The sequence below is a fragment of the Lepidochelys kempii genome, chromosome 3, assembly GCF_965140265.1.
Source record: "Lepidochelys kempii isolate rLepKem1 chromosome 3, rLepKem1.hap2, whole genome shotgun sequence".
Taxonomy (NCBI): Eukaryota; Metazoa; Chordata; order Testudines; family Cheloniidae; genus Lepidochelys; species Lepidochelys kempii.
In genome coordinates this window covers 141,272,960-141,291,590 of record NC_133258.1, presented here as the reverse complement: position 1 = coordinate 141,291,590, position 18,631 = coordinate 141,272,960, and the positions used below count along the sequence as shown (strand labels likewise).

Genomic DNA, 18,631 nt, shown 5'->3' with positions numbered 1-18,631 from the left:
TGACCACAATGACCAATGAGGAGACAAGATACTTTCAAAGCTGGAGGGGGGGGGGACACAAAGGGTCTGGGTCTGTCTGTGTGATGCTTTTGCTGGGGACAGAACAGGAATGGACTCTTAGGATTTAGTAAGTAATCTAGCTAGATATGCGTTAGATTATGATTTCTTTAAATGGCTGAGGAATTAAGCTGTGCTGAAAGGAATGGATATTCCTGTCTTTGTGTCTTTTTGTAACTTAAGGTTTTGCCTAGAGGGATTCTCTATGTTTTGAATCTAATTACCCTGTAAGGTGTTTACCATCCTGATTTTACAGAGGTGATTCTTTTTACTTCTATTAAAATTCTTCTTTTCAGAAACTGAATGCTTTTTCATTGTTCTTAAGATCCAAGGGTTTGGGTCTGTGTTCACCTATGCAAATTGATGAGGATTTTTACCAAACCTTCCCCAGGAATGGGGGGTGCAAGGGTTGGGAGGATTTTGGGGGGAAAGACATTTCCAAACAACTCTTTCCCAGTAACCCGGTTAAACAGTTGGTGGTGGCAGCAAAAGTCCAAGGGCAAAGGGTAAAATAGTTTGTACCTTGGGGAAGTTTTAACCTAAGCTGGTAAAAGTAAGCTTAGGAGGTTTTCATGCAGGTCCCCACATCTGTACCCTAGAGTTCAGAGTGGGGAAGGAACCTTGACAGTGTCCCCTTTCCCAGCTCTGACACCACAGAGCATTATCTGTGTCCCTGTTCCCATTCCCCCGCATAGCAAAACATGATTTCAATTTCCCCACCCCCATTCCCTGTTCCCATTCCCTGCCTACTTCCTGACTGACTGCAGACTATATAGTAAAACTTGAGATCTGCTTAGCTATACCTTAACCAATCATTTTCCTGAAATTTAACTAACCAATCCTAACATATTGTAACATGATTATGTAACCAATTATATCCCACCACCTTAATTAGTTTACACCCAGCAAAATTAATTATACAGCAGACAGAAACAATCACAGAACCAGACAGAGATTATACAGACAAACAGTAGGGAAATGGGGACTACAGTGATAGAACACCACAGAAATTAGGATTTCACATCCCAGCTATTGATAAGTGAGTTCTTGCCAGACAGGATGCTATCAAACTAAGTTTCCTTTTACATTTTCTAGGCACTTCCCTTTCTCTGGAGGTGATAGGCATTATCAGCACAGGATTGTATTCCTAACAGCCCAATAGCACCTTATTTCAATGTGACTAGTTTGGAATGTGAGGATGTGTCCGTTCGCTTCCCAGCTTATGGCTGCCTCTGCTGCTTAGCCAGAGATCTTAGCCTAAGAACAGGGCCTCAGACTGTCACAATAAGAGAAAGCCCTTACACCGGCAGACAGTGATTTTGATTCTTTCTTTTATACCTCTATAACTAGCTAAGTGATAAGAATACATCTAAATTCTTAGAGTATAGGCCTTTACAGACAGGCCTGAATATCTATATCCTAACATGTGGCTGCGGCCCACATAGCACATAGAGAGCTGCATATGCGGCCCACAATGGTAAATAGGTTGAGGACTACTGAGGTAGTACTTCCTGCAGTGCCCAGTCTCCACAGTGTTCCCTGGATATGTCTCTGCCTGCCCTCCCAGTGACAACATGGCAATGCTAGCCATCAGGCTCCACTGACCAGGGTTCTAGTCCCATGGATCCTTACATCCTCTCAGTGCCCCCAAACCTCTTCATTTACAGTGTTGCCTTACCTGTTAGTTGTAGTATGGGGTTAACTTTCCTTTACACTGTCAGACTTTGGCCGGAAAGGTGGACTCGATGGAACTCTGGGCCTTTATTTCAGTTCTCAGTAAGTTTCTCTGCTCTTACTATACCTTAGGCCCAGATAAATCCATGAAAATCCTTCCTAGATTGAGGCTGTAAGATTCTTTGAGCCTTAGTGCTTTTTAAAGTATGTGTTTCTGTGTAAGGGTCTTTAGCCTCTTAGTGATGATCTTTAGATGTCAATCCCCTGGCTGGCGAATCCGTTCCTGAGTCTTAATTTTAACCACTTGTTTTGATCAGAGCAACTGTTGGGGATAACATATTGGTTCACAAATACCTGAGGCATCTTCTTAGTCCTTGCCATGCGCCAGTTTTTTTGACAGTACACAGGAATGAGGACGCCTGGAAGAAGCCAACAGTATTTTGCCTCTTCACATTTCTCCCGGAAGAGCTGCATGTTGTTCAGATTCGTCCTGTAAGGTGGCCCCATGGACGTGCCTACACAAAAGACGTTCCAATGGTTCAACAGATTTATTCCAGAGAACGGTGATTAAATAGCTATTTCAAATGTTAGCACTGAGGCTTGCGAAATGTAACTAAACACATGCATAAGATCAGCACATAAATCAGCACAGTAAAACAGTTTTGTAAATATTTATGTACTCAGCGCGCTCAGTGTCACGCTTGCTTCCTCTACCGCCTCCTCGGAAATTTCCACTTGCATTCGTTTATGGCTGGAAGTGTTCTTGGTTGTGTGCCTGACATGTTGTTGAATTGCCTTCTGCTTTGTCTAGTATCGTATATACCATAATCCTAAATCTTCCTGGATTCCAGTTATCTTAAGAACTGGACACAAATATCCATTGAGATACAGGGACAGATTCTATCTCAGATAAACCTTAGGAAATCTGGTCTAGCTCCACTGACATCAGTTGTTATTATTCAAGATTGGGGCCCCACCGTTCATGACATTCCACAGACACAATGGAAGAGACAGCTCTGGCCTTGAGAAGCTTACAAGCTAGAGCCACAGTAGTGCATGAGCAAACTGCTATGCCCACACACAGCCCCGCTGAAGGCAGAGGGGCTCTGCACAGGCTCAGCAGCCTGCATGCATGCTAGACATGGCAGGATCAGGGCCTCAGAAGCCTATTATTATTATGTTATATTCATGTTTATTACAGTCGTGCCTAAAGACCAACCAAGAATAGGGCACTGTACAAACACAGAGTAGCAGACAGTCCCTGAGCTGGAGAGTTTACAGATGGATACAGGATGAGCAGAGGAGTAGAATACACTAGCAAAGTGAACCGTGTGATGGTAGCAAATGTCATGTTAGTGCCATGATTTCTTTTAGGTAGGTTTAAATAGGAGGGCATCAGATAAATTGAAAGAAAAGGGAAGGAAGGGGGGATGAAGGAGACAGGGCAGGGGGGAAAGAGGATAGGAGGGGCAGGCCTGGAGTGAAGCTAAGATGAAACTGAGGAAAGGGGAGGGAGAGGTTTGGACAAACAGGCAATCAGCATAGGGCACAGGAAGTGCAGTCAAAAGTGTAGAAAGTTCTCGGAATGTCTGGAGGTCCCGTCTTTGGCTGCTTCTGCAGCAGCTCTGGCTGGTTCCTCTCTGCAGTTTCCCCCAAGGCCACATGGTGAGGAAGGGGGAGGCACCATCGGGTCCTAGTGATCCCAGAGCTGTGGGTGGTGGTCTTCCCTACACAATTCTGGATCTGTGGGGTGCTGCAGGGGGTGGCCCCAGCTGGGCCCCATTTTAGCCCGTCCTCCAGTGTAGCAGTCATACTGACATACAGGTGGTGGGGATAGAGGCATACAATCAGATATGTACCATTTATATGGATATTAGAAGGTTTTACTGAGGTATTGTAATTGATTGCCAGCTAACCATGTCTACCCCCTAAGTCATCGTTATTGAAGTTACTATTACTCCTCTGTAATCACACTGGAATCTGACCTACTCAGCTTCTATTACATTTTTCCTCCAGTATAACTGGGGATGGATGTCCCCGTGCCAATAGATGTAACAACCGAAACTGAAAATTAAAAATAAACTCACTGGTTATTTTCAAGTGTTCAAACCAATTGTCTGTTCGGAGCCATGGATTCTTGAAAACTTTGACTGCCATATTCACTAGCTACTGACACTGCTACTGCTGATCTTTTTCTTCACTCTGGTCTAGTGGTTCTCAATTCCTTTTGGTCAGAGAAAAGGCCAAACAAATCATCTTGCAATCTAACGCATCCCCATAGTGCTTTGTGGTTACAAAGGATGGAGATTTTGAAGGCATGGGATAATTTTTTTGGCTATTTTAAGGATGAGTTGGCTTTTGCTGCTTGAAGGGGGGCTTTCTGGGGGAAGAGGCTGTTGTTGCTGGGTCTCATCCATATTGTGCATGTGTCAGAAATACGTTACCTATGTATCTTTGTACATCTTCGTGGCAGCTTTTTGGAATCAACAGAAACTTTCTTTGTGTTTACTTTACATGATGTTTATATTTCCATACTTCATTTGGAATTTGTAATCAGGGAACTTTCTACTTCATTGCTATTGAAATAGATGCCTATATTTACTCAGGGTTGCATTTTCAGCATAGAGTGAAAGGGGAAGGTAATTTATCCCCCTTTCATATGGATTTTCTGCGCATTTCCTGCACATCCGACTTGTTCAAATCATTTAATTTGTTATCAGGTTATTTATTTTTAATTTCTCCAGACAATGGGCTTAATTCTCCTCTCACCTACAATGGTGTAAATCAGAAATAAATCTGCTGAAGTTAGTGGAATCCCGTAGGTAAGGACAGGATAAGTGAAAGGAGAATCTAATCCACCATTTTGAAAATGTTCCTACTGAATTGTAAAAGAGGACATGTCTCTTCCCAGGGATTTTATAGTCAGCGCTTCTCCAATGATTATACTCAGAAAGAACCTTTAAGAGTTCATTATTGGTGTAATGGAGAAAATGGATTATTTATATTGATCAGAGGTGATGCTTATCCTTGCGGAATCATATGCTTTGGTCCTTAATCTTCAACGTGCATGATTAATAAAGATATGCTCTGCAATTTTGGAAATGCGGAAAGGTTGCCATACAATGCTGACACTTCCACAGTGTACTGTGGTACCACAGCATTACATGTGTTCCCTGCTCTAAACACAAGAGGGCGTGAATCGTGATTCTGCTTTCATCCGCCTAAACTAATGTAAGTCAGGAGTGAAATGGAGCGTTGGCCTTGTGTAAAACTGAGATAATTGAGAGCATTTGTGAGAGATCAAATACGTCCTACTTGCTCTTGATACCTTGTCCAGACAATGCCCAGCCCTGTGACTAGAAGCTTCCTGGAACATATTCTCTCCCAACTGTTTTATGGGAGGGAACTCCACAGGCAGCTCTCAAAATCAGCACACACACTGTTTTTGTCATAAGGTTTCCAGGCATTTCCTCTCCTGTGGGCTTACCCTGAATGAGGAATCCAGGGTTGGGCTCCATGCTGAAACTTCCCTTTGAAAATGAAATCGCTTTGGTGGTATTGAGACTGAATGTCTCTCTCTCTCTTTTTTTGAACACCAAGTACAGTAAATGTGACTGTACTATCCAACAGTAGTGTATGAGATAATCCCATCCCCTGTCACTTTCTAACAGGATAATGTAAAAGGTATTCCACAGAGACAGACAATAATAATTTGTTAATTCCCCTCAGTATTTCATGCTTCTTAGTAGTGCAGCTAATTTTCTCTGAGTACTTTATTAAAATTCACAATGATTTTGCAGTCCCACCCTAATAGCTCTCCACGGAGGCAGAGACTGTGAAGGTGAGAGCTGACAGAGTGACACTATATTTTTCCTCCTCTTCTCCACAGACTGTATTATTCCAGCTTTCATCCCTTGAGGGCTGTCCAGTTGATGAGAGTGGGCAAATTGCAGCATACTCAAGACATGTTTCCTCAAGCACTGAAAACCTTGAAGCAGGTCAGTGTTGACTACTGTGTTCCTCCCCTCCCATATTCTCCATGAATCCTCCATATTTTCCTCCCCTTCCAGCTCTGATTGCACCTTATGCTTCTGAATACCATTCCCCAGTCTTTCTCTCAGTGCCAACTCCCCAGGCAATAACTGCAGAGCGTGGTGATGGGTCATTGTTGCTTAGTGTTTCAAGTGCAGGCTTCCTTTAATATCAGTCATTTTTAATTACTAGTCAGTAGCACAAAGGTGCCATTAATCACCCCCTAACCTTGAATGGAAAACAGCTATTAAATTGGAGAAGGGTAAAAATATTTCAGTGCCTTATGCAGTTCTTCCCCCTTCTTCTTATTTCTGACTATGCCCTGAGTTGTTCCTTGTCGGAGTGGGTGTGAAGGGTAAAAAAGAAGGAGAAACTGGTAATGTTAAATGGCCAGATGCTCTTCTTCTCCTACGAGGGAGGAAAAGTGGGTGTAATTCCAATGGGAACTGTGGAAGGAGGATAGCAATGGTTGCGCTGCATTCCCCACCCTCCTGCTCCCAAACAGAAGCCCTGCCCCACATTTCCACAGGTTCTGGGCTCTGTGAGTTGAGAGAGGAGCTCAATTTGTTTTAACACTTGTGTTTTCTTACAAGCCCCACTTCAAATCAGTGAGCAGCTTCTGTTAATCCATGCTATTTTTTATCATTCCAATTCTTTCTCTCACTGGGATCCATTTTGGCAGATGCTTCCTATCTAGTTATATTCCAGGTTTAAGCCGTCCCTGTTGTGCCTGAACTGAGTTAATATTCACTTCCTTCCACCCCAGGCTCTGCTCTGCCATGATATTACCATTATTACCATTTAAAAAATATTGAAGAAAACACACACACAGGCGGTTTGTATCTCTATTCCACAGCAGCTTTTGGGACATTAGGTTATAAGTCTTCTCCCATCCCAAGCTCCCAATAAGACTTGCTGCCCCAATGCCTTCTGGCTACTACTTTGTAATATTGATGTTGCCCATTTCAGAGTCAGGCCTGAAGGAGCTACACACAGTGAGGTCCTATACCAGTCTCTCTCCCCATCTCCGGTGTCTGACACTCTCTCCTTTTTTCCTCTGCTCATTGCCTCAGAAAGCCATCTGCTCCATCCTTTTGTCTTTTTGCTGCTAGGCTAGGATGGGGCTCAGCACTGACGCCAGGCAAGGCTTTCTGTTGAAACTGTATCACAAAACACAAGCGCTACACAGCACCTAATTGGTATGCTTTGCTACAAGGCCGGCTGAAGCAGCAGTTTCATTTTACACTCACTCCTGTCATGTTCTTTGTGGGACTCACGTTCATGTGAGACTTGGCGCTACCCAGAAGCTGCTACCGTGTAGCCGAGCAAGCAGAAATAGCTGATGCTGTACACGGGGGCCTGAGTCTTCTCTCACTTACATTAGTGTAAATCTGGAGTAACTCTGCTGAAGTCAGTGGAGATACATTGTGTAAGTGGGAGGAAACTTGGGCGTAGAGAACATTTGCACCCCACGGCTCTGTGGAATTCTGGGAAATGTCAAGCCTTTTCATCAGCTTAAGCCATATATCAATAAGGTTACGGCTCCATCAGACCAGGGGCAAGGACATTCATTCTCACAAAGAAACAAAGCCTATTCACCATTTCCATATCCCTAGCATACACAGCCAGAGTCATGGCTTTGGATGCATATGCACAGCTCCCATTGAAGTGAATGGGAGTCCCATGCAGGTATCTGGGCATTATATTTTCCCCATGTGTGTAAGTTAGCAAATTAAAAGAAGTGATCCTCATAGCTGTCTACCCCCAAATCATCACCTTCTGTGCTGCATAATCATTTACATTGAGCTCAGACTCCTTTCCCTCCAGAACTTGTTGTACTCTTAAATGATAAATGATTCCTAAAAGCTTCTTAGCTCAGTAGAAAGGAGCAATAGAAAATGTCATAGCGTCTGATGATTGTTACTGAAACAAAGGAGCCCAAGCTACACTGAATGAGGTGGGCTGGGGAGCGAGAATGGCCTTGCGGTTACCCTCTGACTCAGGAGATGTGGGTTCTTTGTATCTACGGTACTTCTATGGCCTCATCACCCTAGTATCTGAGCACCTCACAACCTTTAATGTGTTTATCCTCACAACACCCCAGTGAGATAGGGAAGCACTTTTATCCATTTTTACAGGTAGGGAAATGAGGCACACAGAGGTGAAGTCAGTTGCCCAACATCACACTTGAAGGCTGTGGTAGAACAAAGAATTGAATCCAGGTCTCCACAGTCCCAATCCAGTGCCCTACACACTGAACCCTCCTTCTTTTCTGAGGGGTCTGTTTCTTGCTCTGCCACGGATTTCCTATGTGGTCTTGGGCAAGTCACTTTGCCTCCGTGCCGCAGTTCCCCACTTGTAAGACATAGAGTGAGAGACAAGCACTAAACAACAGCATGGTACAGGTGAAGATGGCAGCCACTGACAGCAATATGAGCAACATCAGGCTTAGTGTATTAATGGTCACCTGCTGATTGCCCCTGAGGACAGTGGAGCTGCACTGATGTAATGGAGAGCAGAGTTTGTCCCATTCTTCTTAACGTTATGCGGTTGGATTCTGTACACCCTGAATTTCAAGATGCAGATGCACTAAGATGCACCAATTGGTTAGTCTCTAAGGTGCCACTAGTACTCCTTTTCTTTTTGCGAATACAGACACGGCTGCTAACACGGCTGCTACTCTGAAACCCATAAGATCATTTTGCCTCTTTCTCCTCCTTTTCCCTGGGATGGTCCTTGTAAATGGGCTTGATTTTTTTCTCAGTTCCATGAGAATAACTGAGAGCACGCTCTGACCCAAAGTATAGATTGATATTATTTTATTTCTTTTCCATTTATCTTCTATGTTTGTTTAGCAGTGATACAATTGAGGAACTTAAGAGCTGTCTCCTTCAATGCAGACATTGTCTGTATATTTGTATTCCCATTACTTAACATCCATATACTACATGTGTAAATTACTATTTTATATTCCTTACAAAATTGTTTACAGATTGATTGAGGTTTAACAATTGATTATGAATGTATGTTGAATAGTTGAGAACTTCCATGTTTTTAATAATAAATTAGTATTTAATGTGATGTCTGTCCTAGCTAGTCTTAGTAAGTTAAATCCTCACTTGATAGGTTTAATTTAAATTGTGTCCAATTGTGGTTATTAAAAAAGCTGATGAGAAAGTAATAAATTCTGGTTCCTTTTCATTATTCAGCAATGAGCCATATGGCTGTCTGGTGCCAGCTAATATGCGTTGCCATTTCCCCTATGACATTTATAGCTTGCGAACATGCGCAGTTCACTGGTCAGGAGATGGAATGAGTCCTCAGTCCGAGTTCAGCTTTCATAGATGTTACTATAACATTCTAGTGGGTGTACATGCATCTTGCCTGGTATTAGTTTTTCTGATTCTCTTATGTTATTGTAAGAAACTAGATAGAAATGGTCATCAGGAGAATCCCCATAGAACTGGCTGAATGTATGATTTGGATGAACTAAAGGGGTGTTTGGTTGTTTTAAACTATATTGCCAGTTTGGGGTCAGCTTGCCACTTTAAGATCTGCTTTCAGTAAGGGGAACAGGAGTACTTGTGGCACCTTAGAGACTAACAAATTCGTGTAGCCCACGAAAGCTTATGCTCAAATAAATTTGTTAGTCTCTAAGGTGCCACAAGTACTCCTGTTCTTTTTGCAGATACAGACTAACATGGCTGCTACTCTGAAACCTTCCGTAAGGGGTGGCACATAGCAGTGTTTCTCCAGGAACTGACCAGGGAGGGAACAGGGAATCACAGAATCACAATCTCCAGCCTTGCTCCCCTCTTTCTTTCATGGATCAGTAATCTGCTATTGATCTTCACCTTAGCTAATTACTTCCCCATCTGTGCCAGCTCAGCTGCACTGGTTGGTGTATTGAGGAAGCCAAAGCTGAGGGTCCACCCATTCCCCATGCGGCCCGCCCTCCCCTCATCCACCTGCATGAAACTGGGGAGACCGGTAATGTAGGTAGCCTGTGAAGGGGACTAACGGGCTGCCTTGTGCTACCTTGTAAATCAGAGTAGAATGTGGCTTCTTATGCTAAATCCTTCCCTGGTGTAACTCACATAAAGTCATAGAGTTATACTGGGGCTGGATTTGGCCCTTTGCAATTAGATATGTTAGAGTCCCTCCCTGTGTTCCGGAACTGCTATACTCTAGTCCTCTGTTTAATGCATTCCAACACTGAATATCATCCTTCCTGGAACGTTAGCCAGACTGATTGCAGTGTTAGTGTTAAGGAGAAGGATTTGGGATAGACAGAAGGAATTGGGATCTGAGTGAGATTCACATCACTCATGTAAATCCCATGTAATCTGATTTCCACAGCCACTACTCCAGCTTGTGGGTTGACAACCCCCTCTGCATTATGTGTGCAGTGTATTAAGACCCCCGAATAAACAAATGTCATGCCCCTTCCCCTTGGCTGCCCCTATTGCTGCATTCCATGTCAGCCCACTATCAACGCCCGCCTGCACCATTTACCTCTTGTCTCCGCAGCTCCAAATTGGGGGTTAAATGATGCAAAGGACCTTGTAATGGCCCTCTCCACCATAGTGAATTTCTGGCTGTAAGAATACATTAGATCCTCCAGTAGGAAATGGCCACATTACAGGGAGGCAATACTGTACTTCTGGAATACAATCTGAAACTGGCTCATTTTAACAAAGGCAAATTAATTTCTTTTTTTATTGTTAATAGCTAGACTCTGTATTGCTCGTGATTTGAAAAAATGTGACCCCACTATGGAACTGTGGTATAGTAAAATATAGACTGTCCTTGTAGTGGAAAAGCTTTCACACAAAGTATATGCACAAGAGAACTGCCAAAAGGAGGATAAGTATTTAGAAATTTGGTCACACTGTTTAGCATACTCAGAAGAGGAGGGCTGCCCAGCTGGCAAGCCAGAATCTTTAGCCAGGTTCTTTGAATATTAACCTGATCCTGAACGGGTGATCTATGATGTAGTATATTAATGTTTTATTATAACTCTGCCTTACTAAAAAGTTTGAAAAAAAATGAACACGGGAGAGTAAGATTATAGTTCAGTGAAACATTTGCCAGCAAATAGCTGTAGCTGAGCTGCAGATTGGCTTTGAGGAGCCAGGAATGGTTCTAATAAATTGGCAATAATGGAAGTGCACTAGTGAGCTATCAGGAGAAAAGATACCTGAAGGAGCAGCACTGTCATATTAGGTCAACGGCAGAAGTGTGTGCCTAGAGCACATGGGAAACCTCTGTCAAGGAAAGAGGTATGATTGACTTCTAGGGCACTTGTTGACCAAAGCATTAAAAACTGATTTAAATAGTAATCACCTATCACAGTTCAGAAAGGTAATTCCTCACCATTCAAAGCTTGTGCACAGCTGGACTTTGGGGAACTAAGTGGAGCAGAGGGCTGGAATTCATCTTCCATCCCATGGCTGTTCCGTAGGGCTGCAGCACCGTTCCTTCTCGGCTTTTACTCTATCCTTGGGGCTTGGGTAATGGCCACTGCTCCATCATTCCATGGTTTTGTGACACTTGAGGCCAGATGGCATGTGGCCTTTAACTGGCTGCACAAGGCAGGTTGGGGCAGTGAATGGCTGGGCAAAGTTCAGTCCCTGCATTTACCTGAGCACAGGAACTACTTGCTTCTGGGACCTGTTGGGGCAGTTATCACCCCTTAAAAGGCCTGTAAGAAGGACTAGGTTTCTCACGCAGCTCACTTACCCTGGAGGACAGAGCACACAGCATCCCACTAACAGGTGGCACTACATGGTTCACTTCCCTGTGAACCATGGATCTCTTCCTGAGGAGGTGCAGCTCTGTGAGCAGATGCTCAGTGTGTAACTGGTCCTGTCCCCGGCATCGTAGCCATGCCATTCTATTCAATGCAGAGTCCCCGCTGCCTGGATGTTTTGCTCACGAGTCCCCTGTTACAGCACTAACCTGTCCCTCCACTCTAGTGTGCCCATCACTATAAATGAGCGGGATCAATTTCTTCACTATAATCCCAGTAGCTGAGGTAGTGGCATGATGTTTATAAACATGCAAATAAGAAAATTTTTATACACACTATGGTGACACATTATCCAGATGCTGAGCTGTGTCCTTTCCTAGCATAACCCAGCACCATTATTACCCTTTGGTAGGTGGAAGAGAAAGCGGGGTAAACCCTCTCACCCCAGTTGCCATGCAACACCTCAGAAATCCCCCTTTATATAAACAGATTTTTGTTCTAGACCCTGCTTCCATTCTGTGTGAGCAACAGTAGCTGTGGTTATTGTAGAATGAGGCTGAATCTAAAGGCTTTTGTTCTTCCTTTACCCTGTGTAACAAGCATTTGTTTTAATCAAGAGACACAGGTGAAACAAAAATAATTTCTCCAGTACACTGGCCTTCACATTGTACCACATCAGTGCAATGCAGTTTGCTTTCTTCCTTCATCATGATGGAGTGATGCATCAATACATTTGCATATGGATACATGCATCTTTGATGTTCAGCACCTCGTCCAATCCCAGTGAAAATCAGACACAAATGAATGTGCTGTGCTTTCATTTGCATTCATAGAGGCACATTCATACCAATCATCTAATGGGTTTTTATATTCTTGAGGGAGAAACTGTGTGGCTGATGACACCATGCCCTGTGTTGCAGCGGTACGATTACTGTAGTTCTTCATAATTAGATTTATTCCTTAAACTGAGAGGGAGACCACAAGATCCAGCCTCATCTCTGTTACTTACTGTGGGAAGTCTGAAAAGCTTAAGAGAACAGGCTAGTGTTCCGAAAACAAAAACTGCATTTGCCTTTCTGAGCTTCAGCTTGGTAGAAAGTGTTTTACACTGCCTGAAAATCACGCCAGGATAGCAGGCCTGCATAAGGCCCTCAGCACCACTTAAGCCCTCCAGTGGCTCCAGGATTAGGGTTTAAGATGTCATTGATAAACTTGCCATTGATTTTAATGGAACCAGGGTAGGACCCTTAATGCAGGGTTTAATTGGAGCCCTCTGCAATAAGGTGATGTTCACCCTGGAAAGAGAAAATGAGAGAGACCAGATGCAATATTTGCCATTGTAACGGTTAGGTGTCTGGGAGGGAAGAGAAGTGTTATGTTCATTAGTGGTGACCAGAGCTGGGCGAATCACTGATTTTTTTAGTTCGCTGGCAGTTTCAAATCAAGGGGGAAGAAAGGTGATTTGGGTTGAACCAAAACGCCGAACAAAAAGTTGCAAATTGAAAACGTCCATTTTGGATTAAATGAAACAGGTCGTTTGACCCAAAATGTTTTGTTTCTGGGCATTTTTAAAGGGCTCAATTCATAAAATGGTCAGGAGACGCTGCCTATGTTGTAATGTTTAGCCCCATCGTTAGGAACTCAGCAGGGGAATGGGAGATATAGGTTTGAATCTCCACGCTGGAGCAGGGATTGGAACCTAGGTTTCGCTCTTTCCAGGTGGGTACCCTAACCGCCTCACTCTAGAGACCATCGTGCTTGTTCCCATTGACTGCTCTGGTATGTTCTACAAAGAGGAGCCGTTTCATCCCACCAGATTATGTATATTATTTCAGTTCCAAATAAGGTTCATAGAATCGTAGAATATCAGAGTTGAAAGGAACCTCAGGAGGTCATCTAGTCCAACCCCCTGCTCAAAGCAGGACCAATCCCCAACTAAATCGTCCCAGCCAGGGCTTTGTCAAGCCTGACCTTAAAAACCTCTAAGGAAGGAGATTCCACCACCTCCCTAGGTAACGCATTCCAGTGCTTCACCACCCTCCTGATGAAAAAGTTTTTCCTAATATCCAACCTAAACCTCCCCCACTGCAACTTGAGACCATTACTCCTTGTTCTGTCATCTGCTACCACTGAGAACAGTCTAGAGCCATCCTCTTTGGAACCCCCTTTCAGGTAGTTGAAAGCAGCTATCAAATCCCCACTCATTCTTCTCTTCCGCAGACTAAACAATCCCAGTTCCCTCAGCCTCTCCTTGTAAGTCATGTGTTCCAGTCCCCTACTCATTTTTGTTGCCCTCTGCTGGATGTTTTCCAATTTTTCCACATCCTTCTTGTAGTGTGGGGCCCAAAAGTGGACACAGTACTCCAGATGAGGCCTCACCAATGTTGAATAGAGGCGAACGATCACATCCCTCGATTTGCTGGCAATGCTCCTACTTATACATCCCAAAATGCCAGTGGCCTTCTTGGCAGCAAGGGCACACTGTTGACTCATATCCAGCTTCTTGTCCACTGTAACCCGTAGGTCCTTTTCTGCAGGACTGTTGCCTAGCCATTCGGTCCCTAGTCTGTAGCGATGCCTGGGATTCTTCCATCCTAAGTGCAGGACTCTGCACTTGTCCTTGTTGAACCTCATCAGATTTCTTTTGGCCAAATCCTCTAATTTGTCTAGGTCCCTCTGTATCCTATCCCTACTCTCCAGCATATCTACCTCTCCTCCCAGTTTAGTGTCATCTGCAAACTTACTGAGAGTGCAATCCACGCCATCCTCCAGATCATTAATGAAGATATTGAACAAAACTGGCCCCAGGACTGGCCCTTGGGGCACTCCACTTGATACCAGCTGCCAACTAGACATGGAGCCATTGATCACTACCCATTGAGCCCGACAATCTAGCCAGCTTTCTATCCACCTTATAGTTCATTCATCCAGCCCATACTTCTCTAAGTTGCTGGCAAGAATACTGTGAATTTCCAAACACTGTTTAAGAAAAGATTCTTCCCCAACAGCAGAATGATTGAAATCTGGTCTCTCAGACTTGAGAACCAGAGCAGGAATCTGTCAAAAGCAGTATGAATGAATCGGGAAATGTCTTATGAGATGTAATGGCCTTGGTGTGACTTAAGATGGGGGTATTTCAGGAATTTCTAAGGCAGGGAATCACCAGCACAATAGACAGGGAGCAGCAGAGTAGGTGGCATTGGCAAGTCCACATGTAGACTGTGTTCCTTAGAACAGTGACTCTCAACCTTTCCAGACGACTGTACCACTTTCAGGAGCCTGATTTGTCTTGCGTACCCCCAAGTTTCACCTCACTTAAAAACTATTTGCTTACAAAATCAGACATAAAAAAGTGTCACAGCTTGCTATTAATGAAAAATTGCTTACTTTCTCATTTTTACAATATAATTATAAATCAATTGGAATATGAATATTGTACTCACATTTCAGTGTATAGTTTATAGAGTGATATAAACAAGTCATTGTCTGTATAAAATTTCAGTTTGCACTGACTTCACTAGTGCTTTTTATCTAGCTTGTCATAAAACTAGGCCAATATCTAGATGAGTTGATGTACTCCCTGGAAGACCTCTGCATGCCCCAGGTTGAAAATCACTGCCCTAAAGTAAAGCTGCAAGTGTGAACTTGAAGGTAAGAAATGGTGAACTAACCTGTCCCTTTTCCTCTCTTCTCAAGGCTTATAACATTATGAAAGTTACACATGGAGCAGATCACAGCCTGGTGCAAGACCTTATGAAACTTAAGGAACAGTGTGAAGCTGGCATGTGAGCACAGTGAGGATGATCTCAGACTGGAAAACTAACATTCAGGGGAGAAGGAAAGCAAATCTTTTTTGTATTGACATTCTATGACCTGAGCCAAAGCCCTCTGAATTCAATGGAATGACTCCCATTGAGTTTGGTAGGCTTTGGATCAGGCCCTATTTCCTTTGCTAAAATGTTAAATGTTTATTAGCTTTGCTGTTCTACAGTGTAATTTTCCTCACTGAATTCAAATGTGGAGAAATACAGGCCATTTTGAGAGAGAGTCTACTCTCTGGGAAGCAAATAAGTCTTAGCAATTGATGTTCAAGTTACACGTTGGTAATAAAAATCATACCTGTATACAGAATGCTGCTGTGCACAAATCAGCATCTTCTTTGGCTGTTTATGAGGGGTTTAAATGGTCCCTCTCTATGTTTATTTTTTAATAAATAGGTTTGAAATAAAAGCCCAGTTTCAAATGGCTCTGGACATAGGAAGAGTTTGAAATCTAAAGTCAGACCCAGCCAGTACTTGTCTCACCATTCTGTTGGTTTCCTTCTCACACTCTAAACTGAGTTCTTCTTTCCAGGCTGCTCTTTATGTGTAGAATGGCCTCTGAATCCCAGCTTGCCAAATCACCACCGTCCTCCGTGCTTATTCAAATCCCTCCTTAAGCCTGTTTTTTTTCTGCCATGCCCACAGTTTGTGAATTCATAATAAAAGAGTAAATATGTAGTTAGAGATCCTCATCTGTTGTAAATCCATGTATCAATGGCTAATTGACTATGCAAGTTTATACCAGCTGAGAATCTGGCCCCAGATACATAATCATATAGATATATAAAAAACATAAATTATTCCCTCCTCTTGATTTCCCAGCATATCTTGTCTCTGAAGGCCTGATTCAAAGCCCATGGAAGTCAATAGAAAGACTCCTGATGAGCGGAGTGAGTTTACCCTCTAGATTGTAAGCTCTTCAAGGCAGTACCTGTCTTTAGTTTGTGTCTTGAAGGGGGTCCAGCACATGTATAGCACTTCCCGATAATATAACAATATCTATATTTTACAAATGTCTCCTGTCTTTATAATGGACTAAACTGAAGCACTGGATCAGAACATGGCTACATTTAAAAATGTTTGAAATTCTGGTCTGAATTTTGCCCCCATCTCTGTTTTCTTTAAGGGACATCATTATGATTGTGGGGTTCCTCAGTTCCAACTGCTTTAAAAATGACCTCAGAGACCTCTCCGGATCAGTGATCCTTTTGCCTTCTGCTCTAGGTCCACATACACAGCTTTTAAGGGCTGTGCATGAAACTCCTTCAAGATCTGTGGCTGTGATACATGGTCAGTTACAGACCAAGGCAGAGCAAGAAGACTGTAGATTATCAATTTGCTGCCAGGCTGATTTATATATGGCCAGGGAAAATGAGGAGCACTGATCAAACTCACTGATAGTGCAGGAGCCATGCATTTTCAATGTGGGAAGGGAAGGAAGGAAAGGACAAATGTAATCCCACTCCTAGCAGCAGCCAGTAGGGAGGCAGGTGAGGGGGAGAAGGGCCCTTTCCCTTTCAACAGCCAGTAGTGGCTGGGGTCAGGGGAGTCAGGAAAACAGAAGAGACCACTCCCTGCCACTAGAGAACCAAGCAAAGGAAAACCTTTCCCTCCTTTCCATGTAAAAGAGAGGGAGGTGGAAAAGAGCTGAGGAGACGCTCTTCTCTGTGCCTTATAAAGTTACTGCAACCCCTCATTCTCCTAGATTGGAATTAATTGGACACACCTGATCTGAGCTGAGAGTGACTTTGCAAAAATCTCTGACTCTCTATGCAGGGTTCCAGCACCAGACATCAGATTGATCCAACAGACGAGCCCTGCATTCTCGTACAGGGTCCCAGATTCTGAATATAAGACACTTTGTCGGGTCATCACAATGTTTTGGTATGGTGTGTGACAGGATCAGGCCAGATGGCTACAGGAGAGTGATAGAAGGCAGATATATTAGCCCCAGGTTAAGTAGGTCCCTTTTCCCTGGGTAAGATAACAGGGAAGGTTCCAGAACAATCAGGAACTTTCTGGAAACAATTAAGGCAGACAGGCTGATTAGAACACATGCAGCCAATCAAGAAGCTGCTAGAATCAATTAAGACAGGCAGGCTAATCAGGCACCTGGCTTTAAAAAGGAGCTCACTTCAGTTTGTGGTGTGCCTGCGAGGAGCTGGGAGCAAGAGGTGCAAGAAGCTGAAAGCGAGAAGGTATATGACTGGAAGACTGAGAAGTACAAGCATTATCGGACATCAGGAGGAAGGTCCTGTGGTAAGAATAAAGAAGGTGTTGGGAGGAGGCCATGGGGAAGTATTCCAGGGAGTTGTAGTTGTCACACAGCTGTTACAGGAGCCACTGCAGACAGCTGCAATCCACAGTGCCCTGGGCTGGAACCCGGAGTAGAGGGTGGGCCCGGGTTCCCCCCATCCCTCCCACTCCCTACCTGATACCGGAGGAGTTGACCTGGACTGTGGGTTCCACCAGAGGGGAAGGTCTCTGGCTTGTTCCCCGATCCACTAGGTGGATCAGCAGAGACTGTGGGGATTGTTCTTCTTCCTTTTCCATATGCTGGCCAGTGGTGAGGCTAACTGAGTGATCGGCAGATTTGAGCCATGAAAGTGGCCAAACTGAGGGCTGCCGTGGACCTCTGAGGCGAGCAAATCCACCAATAAACGCAGGACCCACCAAGGCAGAGGAGGAACTTTGTCACAGATGGCTCTTTACAAAGTCATTCTATGATGAAGTGGCTTTTCTTAAAGGTTGAGCTGTACTGCCTTAGACCATAACTTCCAATTCAGACCTTGTGTGAGGTCAATGCAGTTACATTATGGAGAAACTTCACCCACTATCTCCATTTTTCTCTCACCAGTTGTATGTTCTTGTCCGTGGGTGGGGTTAAGAACAGATACAGCTTCCTGGATTTCAGTGGAGTTGCACCTGCTTACACTAAGCCTGAATTTGAACTTTTTGATGCAGAGGCTAATAGGTTTCAGCCCGTGTTTCTGTTAGATATATTAGCTACTTGAGGACCTCTTGTGTTAACTGTTAACAATGTATTTAATTTCTAGAATAAACTGAGACGTTTAACATCAAGGTAATTAAATACATCCAATGCGTACGTAGTAGCTCTCTTCTTTTTTCTTTCAGACAAAGGGTAAACATTTTCAAAAGCACCTAAGTCCCATTTTCAAAAGTGATTTAGGCACTTGGTCCACATTCCATTGTTTTTCAGTGACATTTAGGCTTCTAAATGCCCATGTCACTTTTGAAAATGGGACTTAGGAGCCCAAGTTATTAAGGTGCTTTA

At 43.6% G+C, this 18,631-nt stretch overlaps 1 protein-coding gene across 9 annotated transcripts in view; it reads left to right on the top strand.

The window, feature by feature from the left end:
• The window catches only part of SMYD3 (SET and MYND domain containing 3), a 658,192-nt gene extending 639,734 nt beyond the window's left edge, over window positions 1-18,458 (top strand). For 4 of the 9 annotated variants that reach the window (XM_073338297.1, XM_073338299.1, XM_073338300.1 and 1 more), the window contains exons 7-8: window positions 5,621-5,729; window positions 15,212-18,453. In XM_073338297.1, the coding sequence (XP_073194398.1) occupies window positions 5,621-5,729; window positions 15,212-15,304 (202 nt within the window). In that variant the 3' untranslated portion in view covers window positions 15,305-18,453. Of the gene's footprint in view, window positions 1-5,620; window positions 5,730-15,211 lie in introns of all 9 variants that reach the window. The other 5 variants (XM_073338294.1, XM_073338292.1, XM_073338291.1 and 2 more) reach the window with 5 other exon arrangements.
• The last annotated feature ends 173 nt before the right edge of the window (window positions 18,459-18,631 follow it).